Raw genomic sequence first — 20,521 nt, 5'->3', positions numbered from 1 at the left:
ATAGTAAAATCGATTGGAAAAAATAGATGCAACAGGAGATAGATGTTCATATTATACATTTAGATTAATTAAAATGGGTAATATGGATATTGAAATCGATGATATAACTTGATACCTTACCGAAGCAATTAATTGACGCTGTGTGTATAGGGATTGATTCAACAATGACGTTCACATTTTTGTATTGACTTCTAGACCGATTCCTGTACGTGAACGCCTTTTTCGAATACACGCTCCTTTTCGGTACTTAAAAAAACGTTGAAGTTGTGGCAACATCGAATCACTGGCCATCCAATCACTCATGGAAATCCAAATTAATCGTTTACATTTATTACATGTTAATTGACAAAATTGTATTATAAATACGGAACGTTTTTGTTGAATAATTATAGTCATAGAAAAATTCATGTAATTCTTTTCCCGCACTATAAATCGTAAAGAAATGAAGTTTTTTCCCGCACGATATATAGTTCGGGAAAAACTGACGTTTCTTAATGAAAAATCATGGCAAAATAGGTCGTATTTCAGTTGTGGAATGCACAAAGTTTTTTTTTGTTTTGTCGCGACAAAAACACAGAAAATATTTCGACACAACTGCGACACTCCGCTATTATAAGTACTAGATTGAATGTTTGCTGTGTTCACTTCGGCGGTAAAATATTTTCATTCAAAAAAGTGTCGGACATATTATAAACGAGCCGTCAGAACAGTCGGAGCGTTTGCTGCGACTGAGCCCCGTACGAACCCGTACATCTATTGCGCACGTGACCCTAGTTCGTCCGTCGCCCTACTATTACCGTAAGTCTACTGCGCCCGTAAACGTCGGTAAAGTAAAATTCTTATGAAATTTGTACATCTTAAAAATTGCACATAGCGCAATTACGAAGCCCCGTACGATCTAAAATTTCCTCAGTCCTATATTAACCTATAAATAAACAATTTACTGATAAATATGCTAGTATATAGCTCAAAATAACTATCTATACCGTTATATAGCGGTTAATTTCTTTTTGTACAATTCGTTTCCATATTGTACAGAATAAGTTTATTTTGTACACAAAAAGTTTACTTTGTACACAAAAAAAAACACTTTCACCATGACTTTGTACACAAAAAACTTACTTTGTACACAAAAAAACTACTTTGTACACAAATAATCCAATTTTGTACAAAGAAAATCGAATTTCTTCGCATGAATTTGTACAAAAAAAATCCATATTGTACGTGAGGGACTCATTTTGTACATAACAGATTTCGTTTGTACAACTTTTCATGACCATAAATGAACTATTCAATGACACACTACCGGTACCTTAAACAACAACAAATTTTATTTACGATTTTCCGAATCTTTTACAAATATTTTCTCTTTCTCCTTCTCGCACATACCAATTTTGCTTAACCTGAGACGAAAAGCTCAGGGGCGCAAATTGCAAGAACCGGACATCTGCACACAAACCAAAACACGATACTTTTTTCCACATTCACTAAATCACAAAGAAACTATCCTTCGGAACGACAAACAGAGCTATAGCTCTTCCCTTGCCCACACATCACGTAAAGTGACAAAAAAGAAGAAAGAAAACCTGTTTCGACCTCGAGAACTAACGGCGGTCACTGGTCAGAGTGGACTGACCATCTTCAGTTGCTTCCGCTAGCCTCTTACACAAGACAGCAGCAAAACGTTCCATGAACAAGTGTGGGATAGTTTGCATTGAGACATTGCCATCTGCTGATGGAAAATTTGGGGAAATAGCGGAAAGCTGCTAAGAAGTCACCAAAAAATGCAGCAAAGCAAACAAAAGAACTGATCCTGAGTTTCAAAAGCAAAAAATAAAAAATAAAAATCCTCATGCCGTACTCACGTCACCAACCGTCTGATCTGTTCATTTTCACCATTCATTCATCCAGCGAAAATTGCACAATCACTGGCAAAACAGCAACAACGACAACGAAACAACTTCGCACATACCAATTTTGCTTAAACTGAGACGAAAAGTTCTGATGTTTCCATTGTAAAGCCGACTAAAGTTGATCTTTGCAGATCGAGTGCTATAGCGAGTCATTCCCTGCAAATTGAGTTTCAACGTTTGTGTTTTGAAGGCGACTGGTTGATCTTTACAGATTGAGTGCTGGCGAGTCATTCTCTGTAAATAGAGTTTCGTCATCCGGAATTTTGGGCCAATTAGTGTAGCTTGAGGCCGTACTTCACTCACTACGAGATTTTCTTCTACACAGAAGGCTAAGAAACATTTTCAGTCAAATTATTTCAGTCAAATTGACTTCAATCGAAGTTTTTCGCGAGATTTTCGCATTGTTTTTCCATTTCGTTGTCGTTGTTGCTGTTTTGCCAGTGATTGTGCAATTTTCGCTGGATGGATGAATGGTGAAAATGAACGGATCAGACGGTTGGTGACGTGAGTACGGCGCATGAGGATTTTTATTTTTTATTTTTTGCTTTTGAAGCTCAGGCTCAGTTCTTTTGTTTGCTGCATTTTTTGGTGGTTTTTAGCAGCTTTCCGCTATTTCCCCAAATTTTCCATCAGCAGATGGCAATTTCTCAATGCAAACTATCCTACACTTGTTCATGGAACGTTTTGCTGCTGTCTTGTGTAAGAGGCTAGCGGAAGCAACTGAAGATGGTCAGTCCACTCTGACCAGTGACCGCCGTTAGTTCTCGAGGTCGAAACAGCTTTTCTTTCTTCTTTTTTGTCACTTTACGTGATGTGTGGGCAAGGGAAGAGCTATAGCTCTGTTTGTCGTTCCGAAGGATAGTTTCTTTGTGATTTAGTGAATGTGAAAAGGAGTCCTGTTTTGGTTTGTGTGCAGATGTCCGGTTCTTGCAATTTGCGCCCCGGAGCTTTTCGTCTCAGGTTAAGCAAAATTGGTATGTGCGAAACTGGTTTGTGTAAAAAGTGCGTGAAGTCGTGTGGAAGTTTTGTGAAAGTTTATTTCCTTGTCTGTTGTGTGATGTTCAGCGAGCGAGTTGCAGTGGTAGCCGATGCACGAATGGAACTTGTTTCAGGTTTTGAATTTTATTTTTTATTTCAATAAAGCCATTTTCCTGCCGTTTCTTTTTATTTATTTTCTTTAACGTTGAATTTTGGGTGATTTAAACGAAAGCTTCCCTCCTTACCGTAGAGCGCATACGATAACAAAACTCTCGACATTGTCGTTCCTGACGAGTCCCCCAATGTGCTGTTTCCACATAAAATTCACGGTAATTTTATGGAAGTGAACTAGTGAGTTTTGAGATCAGCTGGACGAAACGGTGTCTCTAGGTACTCTAGGGAATGACTTGACTACGACAAATCGGTTTTATTATTGTTTTTCGTTTTGTTTCGCGAGGACAACCGACAACTGACGCTTTAATTCTTTCCCTTGTGCTTCGAGATGTGTCATACGGTTGGCTCACTCTCGGTTTGCTCGAATTCTCGCTTCCAGACGATTTAGCCGTGCATGGACCGCACGAATGTTTGTTAATTGCACGAACATCAGAATTGTACAAAAGAAAATGAGCCTTATATAGCTCAATATAGCTATATATATTTATATATAGATATCCATATTTGGAATCCTTGAAACACCCCACACACGTAACCACTCACTGATCAGTGACTTTGTAAGTATCATTACGATAAATATCAAATTTAGGTGTCCCAAATCAAATCAGATGTTGTATTTGACTCACCGCGGTCCATTTAGCATATTTAAAGTTTAATTTACATTTTTGCACATTTTCATCAAATTTCGAGGCGAGATTAAAGTCTCAAAATCACCATCGGGGAACTTTGACAATCAGTCATGAACTCAAAAAATATTTTTTAGACTTGATCTTTTTTATAAAATAATCTGTGAAGCCTGGAGATTAGATTACCATGTTGACTCAACTTTTTATGTACACTGAGCCCACCGTAAAAAATCGATAAATGTGACGTGGACCGAAAACGACGAAATTTTCAAAAATCGATCTGGCGGCAGCACAAAATCAAAGTTTGAAATTTTTTTTTCTTCCATAAAATGATCAGATGGACCAGCTGAGTGGATTTCCGTCTGAGCCTTAAAAGAACTAACACATTTTGTAAAAACCGCTACACCCTACTAACCAAAATCTCAGCAATTTCCATAAATTTGGCATACAAAGAACGAAAAAAAAATAAGTTGACGATATGGTCACAAAATAAACTATTAAAACGACCGATTTCACTCAAAAAAAGAACAAATTCAAGGAGCGAACCAACGTTTTCAATACGTCAACAATACAATACTAACTATTTGAAAGAAAGAGTTTAAAATATTGAATGAAAGTGACAGTAAGCTCTCAACAACGAATAGGGCGTACCGAATTTTGCGAATTTTCACGTCCACAATAGCCTGTGTGTCTCTCTGTGTGTGTGTGTGTGTGTCTGCAAACGTAGATCATCGAAGACTGTCTCCGGGGACAGTTCCCGGGAGCCGGAGAAGATGTCCCCGGACGATTCTAAGTTTCCAATGGTCATAACTCGAGAAGTTGAAAGTTTTTTTAAAAACAATCTCTACAAAACTACCGAAGAAACCGATGGAACGTGACTACGTAACGGATTAAAACTATGTGTTTCACTCCGCCAAACTACTAAATATGCGTATGACTGTAAAGCTGAGGTCCTCCACATTAGTAATAAGTAACAATTTAATCAAATAAATGCATTAGTGAGGTCACATCACTCATCAAAGTTCACCGAGGTTACATCGATTTTGAGAAATTTTCCGGAATTCATATTGTCGGCCGTTTATCATCAAATTTTTAGAAGTTAATATTTGCCCCAGGCGTACTCGACCTCAGCTTTCCAACGAATCCATACACGCCCGCGTCCTCGCCACCTTACGGAAATGAAATCCGTTCTACGAAACCCCATTTTTCGACTTTTGACCACTTACAACCAGCCAGGTATGGAATATCAAAAATATCTGACATTGGTTTTGGGGCACCAAGGCCTAACAAGCCATATATAAAGAATTCCCGGAATAAATAGCGCCGATTTCGGTCAGTCGAAATTGAAAAGAATCCCTCTAAGCGTATAAGACCTTAGTACTTCGTATGGGTTAAGACCCAGTCTTTCACTAACTCAAGTACGTACGCCAGAGAGGAGCATAAAACGGTCCTCAATATTGGTGTCCTTGCTTCAAAATTTTTTTTTCATTAGTCGCTTCTCTACCCATTTTAATCCGGAATTTTTCAAAATTGCTCCTACGCGACCTATAGATGATTGTCTTTTAAGTTGTATTGCTGGCTTTGGGGGCAATTATTAGCTTGATTTTGTATAGCTTGCATCCAACCAAATGAAACACAAAGGTCATTGACCTAAACTTTATTGTTTACCCGTGCATTCGGTCCTATTACAGACCATTTTCAAGGCTAGAAACAATAGTAAAAATTTATCATGAACCTAGTGTTCCACTTAATCAAAATTGAAGATAGCTCTTCTTAAACTTACGAATAAATAGGAATCTAGTATCACAGCAGTAATTGGTTCGAAAAATTAATTTCGGTTGCGAAGATTATACCTTGTTCTTGTTCTCTACAAATTAAATATCACAAAGCCGGTCACCGGTTGAGACTAATAGTGTCCACAATAAACTCAGCGGCGTACAGAATGGCGCGGTTTTTGGCCACAATTTTGCGAAAATCGTTTAAATCGAAGTATGGCATTAAGAATTCGAAAGAATTTGTCAAGAAATTGAGGAACATACACATCAGCGAAGACAACGTTCTGGTCTCGTTTGATGTAGTGAATTGCTTTGGAAACATTCCGGTCGAATTGGCCCTCGAAATGATTGAGAAAGACTTCCACCTGGTGGAGCTTCATACCTGCATTGGAAAGGAAGACTTTATGAAAATGTTAAGGTTATGTTTGAACGAAGCGAACTACTTTGTTTATGAAGACAAATTCTACAGACAGAAACGTGGCATGTTCATGGGATCGTCCCTCGCACCGATTCTTGTTGAACGAGTAGTAGAATACATTGTTGAAAAGACACTGGAAGAATTGGGTGTTCAACACGACTTTTGGTTCACCTACGTTGATGATCACCTGACTGCTATAAAAAAGGAGCTCATTCAAACGGTTCAAGACAATAGACTGTTGAAATCCAGAAAGATGACAAATCCATCGAATTTTTGGACACAACGGTCTACAACTGTGGCAGCAAAATGAAAACCAAATGGTTCCACAAACCCATTGCATCGAACCGGTTGCTGAACTATTATTCAAAACACCCGAAAAACATGATCCTGAACACTGCAACGGCCTTAGTTAGACGAGTGTTTAGTCTGAGCCACTCATCGTTCCACCAGGATAACAAAGAGACCATCCGCAGAATTTTGAAAAAGAACAACTTCCCGGACCAAACCATCGATTATTTGATTAGTAAGGTGTACAGTTCACGTCAAGGAAATGGCTCCAAACACATGGCAAGCTATCCATTCATCAATCACACCACTACCTCCGAAAACAGAGTGCCAAACGAATCAGCGATCATTGTGGTTAACGAATCGCTTGACCTATCCCAGTTGGAAAATGTCGTTACTGAACCGAATGCCAACTCAACAATTGCTGTCACAAAACCGAAACGATTCGCAGGTATGACATACGTTGCTGGGTTATCGGAGAAATTATCCAAAATGCTAACCAGAATCGCTCCAAACGTAATCGTCGCACCGCGTCCAATAGCAAAAGTTGGGGAAATGTTCACAGATCTGAAACAGAAACTAACAACCGACCAACAGTCATTCGTGGTATACAGAGTGCAATGCAAAACATGCGGAAAATTCTATATTGGTGAAACTACGTGGTGTTTATGCGATCGGTTCAAAACACACGAATCGGACGTTAAGAACAGAGACAAGAATCCAAAGAAAACGGCATTGGTGAAACATGTTGTTGATACAGGACCGAACCATCATGAATTTGACTTCAACAGAAAAGAAATCCTGAAAAAAGTTAGGAAGAAAGGAGTACTTAAGATTCATGAAGCCAATCAAATTATTCTACATGGCAACCAAGCAGTCAATTTTAAGTCTGATGCGGCACACATCAGCCCGGTATTTTACAACATCATAAAACAGAATTCGAAACTTCCCACTATGAACCCGTCACTACCACCTTCATACGTACCAAGTGTAAGCAGTGCAACAGATGTTTTGACGGTTGACACTGAAAGTGTCAACAACAACAATAATCTAAATCGCAACACAAGAACAAGGTATAATCTTCGCAACCGAAATTAATTTTTTGAGATACTAGATTCCTATTTATTCGTAAGTTTAAGAAGAGCTATCTTCAATTTTGATTAAGTGGAACACTAGGTTCATGATAAATTTTTACTATTGTTTCTAGCCTTGAAAATGGTCTGTAATAGGACCGAATGCACGGGTAAACAATAAAGTTTAGGTCAATGAACTTTGTGTTTCATTTGGTTGGATGCAAGCTATACAAAATCAAGCTAACTATAGATGATGACTTTTTTTTGTCCTAATTTTTTTTAGAAAATTTTTCATGAAGTGAGGATTCAGAAATGTTCGATGCTCAGTCAAGGGACCTGACGTGCCGCTAGGTCGGGAGTTGGCCTAACAGTGCAAACATAATTTAGAAGAGAGAATGTTGGCATCTACTTAGTGGCACGCCGTTGATGAAAAAATGTATCTGCTCGTCATTAAAAATGTTAATAAATTACTCGACCGTTACAAAAAAAAAATCTTTTAAAAAAAATTATTTACACCTACGGTTAAAGTGATTATTTATGAGAACTCTGATAATAACCGTTGCAGTTGTAAGTTCACGTGCACCTATAAGTAAAAGAATTTAATTCAGAATCAGAATTCATAATTTTGGAAATTCTCTGCTAATTTGCATAACTGACGTTTTTTTTCGGCATAAGAATGTCGGTGTACCTGAAGTAGCGTGGAATTAAATTAGCATAAAAATTAAATTAATTCTGGTGATTTGAATAACTTAGATGTTGCTTGCAGTGCTGGATTGACAATCAGGCCTAGCCAGATCGATCTGTTCGAGAGGAAATAGATTGTGGAAATTGTTCTTGTCACTAACGTAAAAATCAACGATGCCACTGCCTTCGAGTCAGTGCCTTCGGTGAAGTGACAGAAGTGACCGCCTTCTCGACAGCGTCATTCATTGAGAGTCCTGTGAAATAGTGCTCAAATCCACAATCGATGACTTTCCCTTAAATTACCATCTTTAAGTCGATTTTGGCCTGATCAAAAATAAGTAACTATAAGAATCCATATAAGTTTTAATTTTCTCTCATTGTGCTCATTAATGAAATCAGGTACACAATTTAAAAGTCGTGAGCTATTTAGACCGCTAGCCTGCCTGTGCACATATAAGCCGTTTTTAGAGACAAGGCCTCAAACCAGATATCTTTGTTTTGACGCCAATGACGATTTTCTAAGATATCTTCGACTGAGATATTCTAAATGCTTCAAAAGTTTTGCTGAATCAGGAATGCTGATGACACGGAAACACTTAAGATCACGCGTCTTACAAACATTCTAAGGTGCGAAGCAGAACAGAAATATTTTTATATATGTAAATACATAATTATTGCGTCAAAGAAACACATACATCTAACAGTATGTGAATTCATACTTATTCAGGAATTTCGTGTGTTCGCTTCGTGAGATGCAAATATTTATTTCGTTTCAGGTAATGGAATCATATGGCATAAGCTCTTAAAACGTCAGCGAATCATAAATAATAAACCAACACACATTCTAGGTTTACTTATTTAATTCTTCTTGCTACATCTCTGGATGTTTTTTATGTTCAAAATAAAAATGGGTTTCAAACCAATAAAGGTACAAAACTAATCCATCGGAAATTATTAGTTAAAATTTTTAAATTATGCTTGACACAATTTCTATATTGAAACAAGTGCAGATTCACATATGTGCAAATAAAAACAATAATTTATTCCCAACAATTTTCCTATATAAGAACTTTGGACAAAGTTATTTAAATCAATGTTCAAGAAGATACGTTAGTGGTAATTTCACATAAAAATGAATTGTGTGTTGTTTACATTGTTACTCGTATCGGTGCAAGTAAGTGATATCAAGCTCAAAACACAGAGGCATCGAAAACGTGTTTCGATCAAAATTCTCTTTGTTATAGTTTCGTTAAAGATCACAGATCAAAGACAATTTTGGTAGAAACACGTTTTCAATGCCTGTGTGTTTTGAGCTTAAGCCAACGTTGAATCAAATATTTTTTAAATATTATGAACGCTCGCAGATTTATTGTTCACCACTTCCGAAATTCGATGCTGGAAAAAAAGGCAACAAAGTCGAGGCAGTAACCAATTTCATCAATAATGTGGCCACTGCTCAAACTGCATCAGGAGGAGCTACTATCGCCACCAATATTGCCGGTGCCATTCAACAAGCTCAACAACAAAAAGTGGAAGCTATTCAAACTGTAGCAAGCAATGTAGCAGCTGCTCAACAACAGAACACTCAAGCAGCAGCAGAGGTCTTAAGTAACATCGCGAATACTGTCGGACAGGCCGTTGCAAATCAACAACAAGCTGCAGCTGATGCAGCAAGTGCAGTTCAGCAAGCACAACAACAAAAAGTGGAAGTTATTCAAACCGTAGCAAGCAATGTTGCAGCCGCTCAACAACAGAATGCTCAAGCAGCAGCAGAGGTTTTAAGCAATATCGCAAATGCTGTCGGCCAAGCCGCGTCAGCCCAACAAGAAGCCATTGCAAATTTAGTAAATAATGCAGCCAATGCCCAAGCTGGAGCAGTAGGTGCCCTTCAACAAGCCCAACAACAAAAAGTGGAAGCTATTCAAACTGTAGCAAGCAATGTTGCAGCTGCTCAACAACAGAATACTCAGGCGGCAGCAGAGGTTTTAGGTAATATCGCAAATGCTGTCGGCCAAGCCGCGTCAGCCCAACAAGAAGCCATTGCAAATTTAGTAAATAATGCAGCCAATGCGCAAGCTGGAGCAGTAGGTGCCTTTCAACAAGCCCAACAACAAAAAGTGGAAGCTATTCAAACTGTAGCAAGCAATGTTGCAGCTGCTCAACAACAGAATACTCAGGCGGCAGCAGAGGTTTTAGGTAATATCGCAAATGCTGTCGGCCAAGCCGTGTCAGCCCAACAAGAAGCCATTGCAAATTTAGTAAATAATGCAGCCAATGCCCAAGCTGGAGCGGCAGGTGCCTTTCAACAAGCCCAACAACAAAAAGTGGAAGCTATTCAAACTGTAGCAAGCAATGTTGCAGCTGCTCAACAACAGAATACTCAGGCGGCAGCAGACGTTTTAGGTAATATCGCAAATGCTGTCGGCCAAGCGGCATCAGCCCAACAAGAAGCCATTGCAAATTTAGTAAATAATGCAGCCAATGCCCAAGCTGGAGCGGCAGGTGCCTTTCAACAAGCCCAACAACAAAAAGTGGAAGCTATTCAAACTGTAGCAAGCAATGTTGCAGCTGCTCAACAACAGAATACTCAGGCGGCAGCAGACGTTTTAGGTAATATCGCAAATGCAGTCGGCCAAGCGGCATCAGCCCAACAAGAAGCCATTGCAAATTTAGTAAATAATGCAGCCAATGCCCAAGCTGGAGCGGCAGGTGCCTTTCAACAAGCCCAACAACAAAAAGTGGAAGCTATTCAAACTGTAGCAAGCAATGTTGCAGCTGCTCAACAACAGAATACTCAGGCGGCAGCAGAGGTTTTAGGTAATATCGCAAATGCTGTCGGCCAAGCCGCGTCAGCCCAACAAGAAGCCATTGCAAATTTAGTAAATAATGCAGCCAATGCGCAAGCTGGAGCGGCAAGTGCCTTTCAACAAGCCCAACAACAAAAAGTGGAAGCTATTCAAACTGTAGCAAGCAATGTTGCAGCTGCTCAACAACAGAATACTCAGGCGGCAGCAGAGGTTTTAGGTAATATCGCAAATGCTGTCGGCCAAGCCGTGTCAGCCCAACAAGAAGCCATTGCAAATTTAGTAAATAATGCAGCCAATGCGCAAGCTGGAGCAGTAGGTGCCTTTCAACAAGCCCAACAACAAAAAGTGGAAGCTATTCAAACTGTAGCAAGCAATGTTGCAGCTGCTCAACAACAGAATACTCAGGCGGCAGCAGAGGTTTTAGGTACTATCGCAAATGCTGTCGGCCAAGCCGCGTCAGCCCAACAAGAAGCCATTGCAAATTTAGTAAATAATGCAGCCAATGCGCAAGCTGAAGCGGTAGGTGCCTTTCAACAAGCCCAACAACAAAAAGTTGAAGCAATTCAAACTGTAGCAAGTAATGTAGCTGCTGCTCAACAACAGAATACTCAAGCAGCAGCAGAGGTTTTAAGCAACATCGCAAATACTGTCGGACAGGCCGTTGCAAATCAACAACAAGCTGCTGCTGGAGCGGCAGGTGCCTTTCAACAAGCCCAACAACAAAAAGTTGAAGCAATTCAAACTGTAGCAAGTAATGTTGCAGCTGCTCAACAACAGAATGCTCAAGCAGCAGCAGAGGTTTTAAGTAATATCGCAAATGCTGTCGGCCAAGCCGCGTCAGCCCAACAAGAAGCCATTGCAAATTTAGTAAATAATGCAGCCAATGCCCAAGCTGGAGCGGCAGGTGCCCTTCAACAAGCCCAACAACAAAAAGTGGAAGCTATTCAAACTGTAGCAAGCAATGCTGCAGCTGCTCAACAACAGAATGCTCAAGCAGCAGCAGAGGTTTTAAGTAATTTCGCAAATGCTGTCGGCCAAGCCGCGTCAGCCCAACAAGAAGCCATTGCAAATTTAGTAAATAATGCAGCCAATGCCCAAGCTGGAGCGGCAGGTGCCTTTCAACAAGCCCAACAACAAAAAGTGGAAGCTATTCAAACTGTAGCAAGCAATGTAGCAGCTGCTCAACAGCAGAACGCTCAAGCAACAGCAGAGGTGTTAAGTAACATTGCAAATACTGTCGGGCAGGCCATATCAAATCCACAACAAGCTGTAGCTGGAGCTGTCAGCGCCATTCAACAAGCTCAACAACAAAAAGTGGAAGCTATTCAAACTGTAGCAAGCAATGTGGCAGCTGCTCAACAGCAGAACGCTCAAGCAACAGCAGAGGTGTTAACTAATATTGCAAATACTGTCGGACAGGCCGTTGCAAATCAACAACAAGCGGCAGCTGGTGTGGCTGGTGCCTTTCAACAAGCCCAACAACAAAAAGTGGAAGCTATTCAAACTGTAGCAAGCAATGTTGCAGCTGCTCAACAACAGAATGCTCAAGCAGCAGCAGAGGTTTTAAGTAATATCGCAAATGCTGTCGGCCAAGCCGCATCAGCCCAACAAGAAGCCATTGCCAATTTAGTAAATAATGCAGCCAATGCGCAAGCTGGAGCGGTAGGTGCCTTCCAACAAGCCCAACAACAAAAAGTGGAAGCTATTCAAACCGTGGCAAGCAATGTTGCAGCTGCTCAACAACAGAATGCTCAAGCAGCAGCAGAAGTTTTAAGTAACGTCGCGAATGCTGTCAGCCAAGCTACGTCAGCCCAACAAGAAGCCATTGCCAATTTAGTAAATAATGCAGCCAATGCCCAAGCTGGAGCGGCAAGTGCTTTTCAACAAGCCCAACAACAAAAAGTTGAAGCTATTCAAACTATAGCAAGTAATGTAGCTGCTGCTCAACAACAGAATACTCAAGCAGCAGCAGAGGTCTTAAGTAACGTCGCGAATGCTGTCGGCCAGGCCGTTGCAAATCAACAACAAGCTGCTGCTGGTGTGGCTGGTGCCTTTCAACAAGCCCAACAACAAAAAGTGGAAGCTATTCAAACTGTAGCAAGCAATGCAGCAGCTGCTCAACAGCAGAATGCTCAAGCAGCTGCAGAGGTTTTAGGTAATATCGCAAATGCTGTCGGCCAAGCCGCGTCGGTCCAACAAGAAGCCATTGCAAATTTAGTAAATAATGCAGCCAATGCCCAAGCTGGAGCGGCAAGTGCTTTTCAACAAGCCCAACAACAAAAAGTGGAAGCTATTCAAACTATAGCAAGTAATGTAGCTGCTGCTCAACAACAGAATACTCAAGCAGCATCAGAGGTCTTAAGTAACGTCGCGAATGCTGTCGGCCAGGCCGTTGCAAATCAACAACAAGCTGCTGCTGGTGTGGCTGGTGCCTTTCAACAAGCCCAACAACAAAAAGTGGAAGCTATTCAAACTGTAGTAAGCAATGCAGCAGCTGCTCAACAACAGAACGCTCAAGCTGCAACACAAGCATTAAGTAACTTTGCAAACGTTGTTGCCGCAGCAGCAGCAGCGAAACAAGAGGCTCAGCAACAAAAAGTTCAAAATAAAATAACACAAAAACAACAAGCTGCTGCTAATTTCTTGAGTGCAGTCGGTTGATGGATATTGGGGTATTTACAAATAATAAAGTTTTCCCCGTGCCAAAATGGTTGTGTTTTTCATACCTGTAACGTGAAGGCATCCCCTCAGCAGAGTTAAAAACAAGCCGTCAGAATAGTCGAAGCGTATGCTGCGACTGAGCTTCGTACGACCCGTAAACTTATGTCGTACGTGACCTTATTAGGTCCGTAACCCTTGACAGTATTGCCCACTTACCTCAAGTGTGGCATGTGCAATTTTGATGAAAGTATTCATATTCATCTTAAAAAATGCACATATCTCAATTACGAAAGCCCGAATGCCCAAATAAAACAAAAATTTACGGACCAAATTTGCAACTTTTTTTATCACAATGTCACTGAATCACCCCACACACATAACCAATTACTTCTCTGCAAGGCCGTAGCCAGACTTCAAAATCCGAGTGCGCTAGGGGGGGGCGCAAGGTCCAAAAAAATTATTTTGTATGGGAAAAATTAAAAAAATGAAAGAATGACTTCTCTAGGAGGGGCGCCGCCCCCCCTGCGCCCCATCTAGATACGGCCCTGCTTCTCTGTTACCAAAAACTCTCTAAGCACCATTTTTCTTAAGATATATCACTTTTACCAAAATCCAATATAGCCGACAGCCTTTTACATTTTGTTAGGGAACCGGAAACAGTACTGACGCTTTGTATTTTTAGCCCCGTACGATGTACGAAGGGGCTGATAGGATTACGGTGCCGTGTGTAATTGATGGATTTCGAAGCAGGCGGTAAGGGCAAAGTGTTTGCCTATGTTCATAGATGACGAGTCCGCAATAAAAATTTTGTCTGTCCGTCTGTCACGTCGATATCTTGAGTAAATCAAATCCTATTTCAAAATTCTTTTTTCCCCGTTTGTCTTAGATTCCGTAGATTTCCTTCAATTGTATTGAAACACAGAGCAGCTTAATTACGAACTGAATTGTATTAAGTGATAAAACAGAATGAAAATCATACGAGAAAATTTAGTTTCCAGGCATACTAAAGTTTAAACATCGAACACTAGATTAGTGTAAATTACCTAATCCAACACCCCCGCTTAAGTTACATAAATCAAAGATTGAATTTCCGATTAAATTTCCAAGCTTCGATTCCATATTGTAGTTTCTTTCCTGTTTCTTTCCATTTCTATATTCCTTCCATTTCCATATTCCTTCCAATTCCATTTCGCACAGATTACAAGTTGCAACGATCTGCACGAGCTTCGCTTAAGTTTGCTCTGGTTTGGTTGTTCACTGGAGTTTTGTTAAAATTCGAATTTTCATTGTAATTTCCGTTGCCGTTACCATTGTTGAAGCCTTGCCAATAAGATACATTTCCGTTACCATTCGAATGGGTATTCAGATCTGGACATTGCCATTTCTTATGTCCGACCTTCCCGCAGCTGTGACACTGGAATCTGAATGTATTCATAGCAGTTGAAAAGTGTCCATTGTTCGATATTCCGTTTTTGTTCTGAACCGATCTTTTCCCATGCTCGTCCAACAAACGTTTCTTCACGAATTCAATGTTCAGTGATTCAGGATGAAGGGTTTCCAATGACGTGACGAGCGAATCATACGACTGAGGCAATGTTAGCAATAGTTGACATATTACATCTATCTCTTCTAGTTTCGCTCCAATTACTTTCAATTCGCGAATGATATTATCAAATTCCAGAAGGTGTTTCATGATATCACCGATTCCGTCATATTTCAAAGTGCATAACTGTTTTCGGAGCAACAACTGACCGGCGACGCTATTTCTTTCGAATACTGACTTGAGAGCGTCGTAGATGTCCTTTGCCACCGACTTATCCTTAATGTATTCCAATTGACTGTCCGCAATATGCTGGATTAGTACAGACTTGCATATCTTTTCTTTCTTTAAATGTTTTCTGTAATCGCGATCGTTAGCATTTAGCGTAATTATTTCCAGATCTTCCTCGACGTATTCCATTAAATCCTTCTCTTCCAACACGGCATGCATTTCCAATTGTTATAATTCGTTCCGTCGAACTGAAAACGTTTCACGTTCGCTTCTTTTTCTGCCATACCTTTGCGTTCCTGGGCCGATAACCTCTTAGATTCCGTAGATTTCCTTCAATTGTATTGAAACACAGAGCAGCTTAATTACGAACTGAATTGTATTAAGTGATAAAACAGAATGAAAATCATACGAGAAAATTTAGTTTCCAGGCATACTAAAGTTTAAACATCGAACACTAGATTAGTGTAAATTACCTAATCCAACAGTTTGGTAATATCAAAAGACAGGCTAAGTTCGAAGATGGGCGATTTTGGGTCGACCCCTCCCGAGCTGGGGCCCAATAAGTGCTTTAACGTTTTCCAAAGATGTCTCTGGCCATTTAAAGGCTAAACTTGTAAGTGATACATCAAATAAAAGGTATTTACAATACCTATCGACCAAAAGAAAGTTTATGGAAATTGGATGACCGACTCGTGAGTTAGACCCCTTGGTGTGAACTAGGTACAGGGCGGCAAGCCGTTTTTGATTGTAGGTAGGCCAAATTTGAACGGATTTTGCTTTATTAGATAGGTATCAGGTAGATAGGTACCCGTACCAATCAGGGAAAAAAAAGTTCATGAAATTTGGTTCACCGGAGCGTGAGCTAGGTCTCTTGGAGTGAGCTTATATTTGGCTATTCGGCCGTACAGTGAAGGTGGTGTTTTTTATTAATACCTCGAGTAAACTTTGACCGAATTTCATGATTTGTTTTTGTTTGAAAGGTACTAACGAATGTAAAGCAGCCGTACTACTTTCCACCTCCTAACAAAATGGCCGTCGGCCGCCATTTTGGATTTTTGTAAAATCAATATAAATCGGTGAAAATGATACTTACAAAGAAGAAGAAGAGTGAAAAGTCAAATTCTTTTGCTCCGTAAATTTAATACAAAAAATATAAGTTCAAACCTATGTGAATAAGCCAAATCAACGTAAACCAATTATTTAGTGCATATTCAAGCTCATATATTTGAAATTTCGTCGATTACGCTGTGATTACTTAGGAAATTTCAGCGTAAAGTATTGAACGTGAATACATAACCTCAATTGGTCCGTTTCAATACGATTGATGATGAGATGAAGGTCACGACGGTAACTTTACTTTGTGCTAAGTCACCTGTACCAGTAATGTGTTCGCTATAGTGCAATGAATAAGTCACTATTACCTTTATTGAAAGAATTTTGTCCAATTTCGATCGGTGGAAACCGACTGATCGTAGATCTACTTCTTATAAAAGGTAAATTAATCTCTGTAATTGTAATTTGCTATAAATAACTATAATTTCATACGTAAAACCACCTCAGTTAAAAAAAAACGAACTGCAATCCCATACATATTTTCTTACGAAAAACCAAACGCAAAACCATTTATTTTTAAATTCTGTTCTGAAGGCCGTACGGCTTTCTTCTGTCAAGCACTGTTTGAATTACTTGTGGTCCACTCTGGCAAAATTAGCATTACGACGTAAGACCAAACGAAAAACCGAAAACTATATTTCTGCTAATTTTGTTTCATTGTTGACTACAAAATGATTCAATCTAAGATGAATCGTATGTTACGAGTGTATTATCAGAATGTTCGTGGACTGAAAACTAAGACGAGAGACTTTAGATCTCAGCTGTTGTTGCAATCGTATGATGTTATAATACTTTGTGAGACGTGGCTGAGAGAAGACGTGTTTTCGTCCGATCAGTTTGATGATCGGTACGTTGTCTATAGAAACGATCGTGACAATAGAGCCGCAGGCAAAAAAGATGGTGGTGGGTGCCTGATAGCGGTGAACAAAAAACTTTTCTCCAAACGTATTTCGAGCTTTGAGCTCCAAAGTGATCTCTGGGTGTCAATTGAACACGTCGATGGCAGTAAGACATATTTCAATGTGAAGTACATTGAGCCCGGCACTGTTCTAGACGAGTATAGAAAACATTTCGAGAAAACTGTTGAGAATATGATGTCATCGAACGTCAATGATTCGTTCGTTATGTATGGAGATTACAACCTAGGTGGAAGCATAACGTGGTGTCATGACCCGTTGAGTGATAACTACTATGCGTCCGATGTAAATGGTTCCATTCCGAATGACCTCCTCGATATGTTATCATTGTGTGATCTGAATCAGCTTAATGTTGTTCGTCAGATAGGTCAGATAGTCCACTAGTCCCAGAGGATGACCACCATCCGGCTCTTGATATGTGTATTAACTTATCACGGTGTAAATTCCTGGCGGAACGTAGACCGCCAAGAGTAAACTTTTTCAAGGCCGATTACGATCATCTGAACAAAGGTCTCATGGAAATTGACTGGCGCAATGAGCTCTTGCACCTCAATGTTGATAATGCGGTTGATAAATTTTATGATCTTCTTCAGCCCTTCATTGAAACGATTCCTAAGACATTTGTTCATGCTGGTGATTACCCGGTTTACTACTCGAATGATCTGATATCACTGATAAAGAGGAAGGAAAGGAGAGGACTGTCCTTCGGTTAAACCAAGACTCGAGTTTGATTTCGTTAAGCTTCGTAAGGCAGTGAAAGCTGGCATTAAGGTTTGCTTTAACGATTACGTGAAAAGTTGTGAGGAAAAGATTAAGTCGAACTCTAAGTGTTTTTTTGCTTTTACAAAGTCATTGAGGAAGACTAATACGTTGCCCAACTGTATGACGTACTTGGATGAGGAAGCTTCATGTAGGTCATCAATCTGCAACTTGTTTGCGACGTACTTTAATTCTGTGTATAATCCCACGATTGATACCACCTCTGAAGTTGTTTATGATCCGTTTGAACACCAGTCAGTTACAATCAGTCAGTCTGAAGGAGTGTATGTCACTCTGATAATAAGCAATCTGATAAATTTTCGGTGGAGTTGATGGATTATTGTTGTATTTTTGTTATAAAACTGATGTACATGTGTTGTACAAGTGAGGTGTTGGGTTGTATAAGTGTTGTGTTTGTGTGGTGTAACTGATGGTAAACAGTGGGATTATTGTTGTGTGGAATGGGACGGTTGTTGGATCAATTTTTAAGTATCTGACCATCGAATTTACATCACCTACACCACACTGCTCCACTTTAAACCCACATTTTCCCACTATCATCAAACACTTGTTGTGGTGCTGGTGGTGTATTACTGTTGTATAAATTGTTTATATTTCAACCATCGCTTCACCTCACCAACACCCCACTTTTCCACTTAAACCCACATTTTTCCACTTTATCACCACACTTCTCCATATGATGTGTAGCTCTGGTGGTCTACTAGCAGCGTGGAACTGTTGTATCAATGTGGTGCGACTGATGTAAAACTGGTGGATAATTGTTGAGTGGGTGGTGTGATTGTTGTACAAATATTTTATAATTCAATCATCGCTTCACCTCACCCACACCCCACTTTTCCACTTTAGGCCCACATTTTTCCACATGAATCCAACACTTATACATCAGTAATATATCACTTTTACAACACTCTCACTGTGTACGTAATCAAATATAATAGATATTTTTACTTCTAGAACTCAGATGTGTTTTACACCAGCCAATTTTTTTTGGATTTCAAAAATGATTAGTGCATAACTGTAAAACGGTAGCTCGGTTCGAGACGGAGTAGTAACCTTGTTTACTACATCGATAACCGAGATACCGGTTTCAAATTCTAGTAGCATAAATAGTTTTAAATATCGAGCGACTTAGAGTTCGCTTGCTCTACCGTAAAAAGCACTTTACAATAAAGATATGTATACATTAACAGCACTGGTTTGGTTGTTTCAAATTATGCAACCAAGTTTTGTTGCTGACCTATTGGGAATGTTGCCTGAAGTATGTTAGTGATTTATGCAATCGAGGTGCAATAAATATTATGCACCTGTGTCCAAATGTTTATTTTGACGAGTTGGTGATTGTGATCCTAAGCCGAAGGCGCGGATCATAATCCAACTCTTCAAAATAAACATTTGGACATAGGTGCATATCATTTTTCTGTTAGTCTTACTACACAGAGACATATAATATATATTATGTACCTGTTGCCAAGATTGGTATTTTGACGTGTAGGACATTATTGCCCTAGCCGAAGGCGTGGGCAGTAATGCCTACACGTCAAACTAACAGTCTGGCAATAGGTGCATAGCATATTTTATCTGTCGAGAACAGATATATCGAGATAAGTAAAAACTTCCTAGGGAGATAAGCTCGAGATTATCGTTCTAGATAGATAAAGTACTTTATTAGCCTCTACATGAGTTGCATACAACGTTTTATGCTACAGATGCGTCTAAAGTTTGCAAAATTGTGCATATTATGGTGATGAGTGGCATAAAAAATTATTCAGAATTTTGATATCAAGGGTTAGAAGACGATTAACTCGATAAAATATTTAATACCTTAACATCCTCCTTAGGAGACGGTGACGCGTTTCATATTTAATAATAGGTGCAAAAAATCGTAGCAGACTTACGGAAAGTATATTTTGCTTCTAGAAGTCCTCTTTCTTCTAAATAATGGCTTTTCTTGTTTCTCGTTAAGCACTCAACACAATTTTACTAACAAAATGTTTTATCAAATGAATCAAACTGTTTTGAGAACCGATAAAATATAAAAATATTTCAACACAATGGCGCAACCGTAATTTCTGCGAATACTCGGAATACTCGAACATATGTTTTAGTAGAAAGAACCTTATCGCGGCGTATAATCCCGTATTTAGAAGTTGCATAGTCTTCCTTTTACATTTAGATTATAGAACTGCATTAAACCAAAATAAATAGAACGAAAATATTGCAATAAATTAATGTCACCAGAATCTTATAACTGAAAAAGCCTGCTGATTCAAAAGCTTTAAGCGAAACATTTAGGTGATTTCAGTGCATGTCACTTCACTTTAATATTGCAGAGTGGTGCGGTTCATGAATAACGAAATTTAAAAATTAAAATCAACTGCAGGGCCTGTCGTCGTGTCGAAACAGATAAGTTCGAAATCCACAAAATTTGAGGCCTTTCAATAAAAAGTACATTTCAACATAGACCACACAAGATGAGGAAACACACACTCGTGCGGATTAGTCTACTTTAAAATAGATTTTATTGCTTGCCCCATGCGAAAATTGAT

The 20,521-nt window shown here is 39.5% G+C and overlaps 1 protein-coding gene across 1 annotated transcript; it reads left to right on the top strand.

The window, feature by feature from the left end:
* The first annotated feature begins 8,952 nt into the window (after positions 1-8,952).
* LOC119085472 (extracellular matrix-binding protein EbhA-like) lies at positions 8,953-13,444 on the top strand. Its single transcript, XM_037195889.1, has 3 exons — positions 8,953-9,100; positions 9,291-9,527; positions 9,702-13,444. Exons 1-3 carry the CDS (start codon positions 9,059-9,061, stop codon positions 13,392-13,394), a joined length of 3,972 nt encoding a protein of 1,323 aa, XP_037051784.1. The 5' UTR covers positions 8,953-9,058; the 3' UTR covers positions 13,395-13,444.
* The last annotated feature ends 7,077 nt before the right edge of the window (positions 13,445-20,521 follow it).

This window comes from Bradysia coprophila, unplaced genomic scaffold, assembly GCF_014529535.1.
Source record: "Bradysia coprophila strain Holo2 unplaced genomic scaffold, BU_Bcop_v1 contig_94, whole genome shotgun sequence".
In the NCBI taxonomy this organism is placed as follows: domain Eukaryota; kingdom Metazoa; phylum Arthropoda; class Insecta; order Diptera; family Sciaridae; genus Bradysia; species Bradysia coprophila.
The sequence above is the reverse complement of the archived record's forward strand: the minus strand, read 5'-3'. Positions and strand labels throughout refer to the sequence as shown.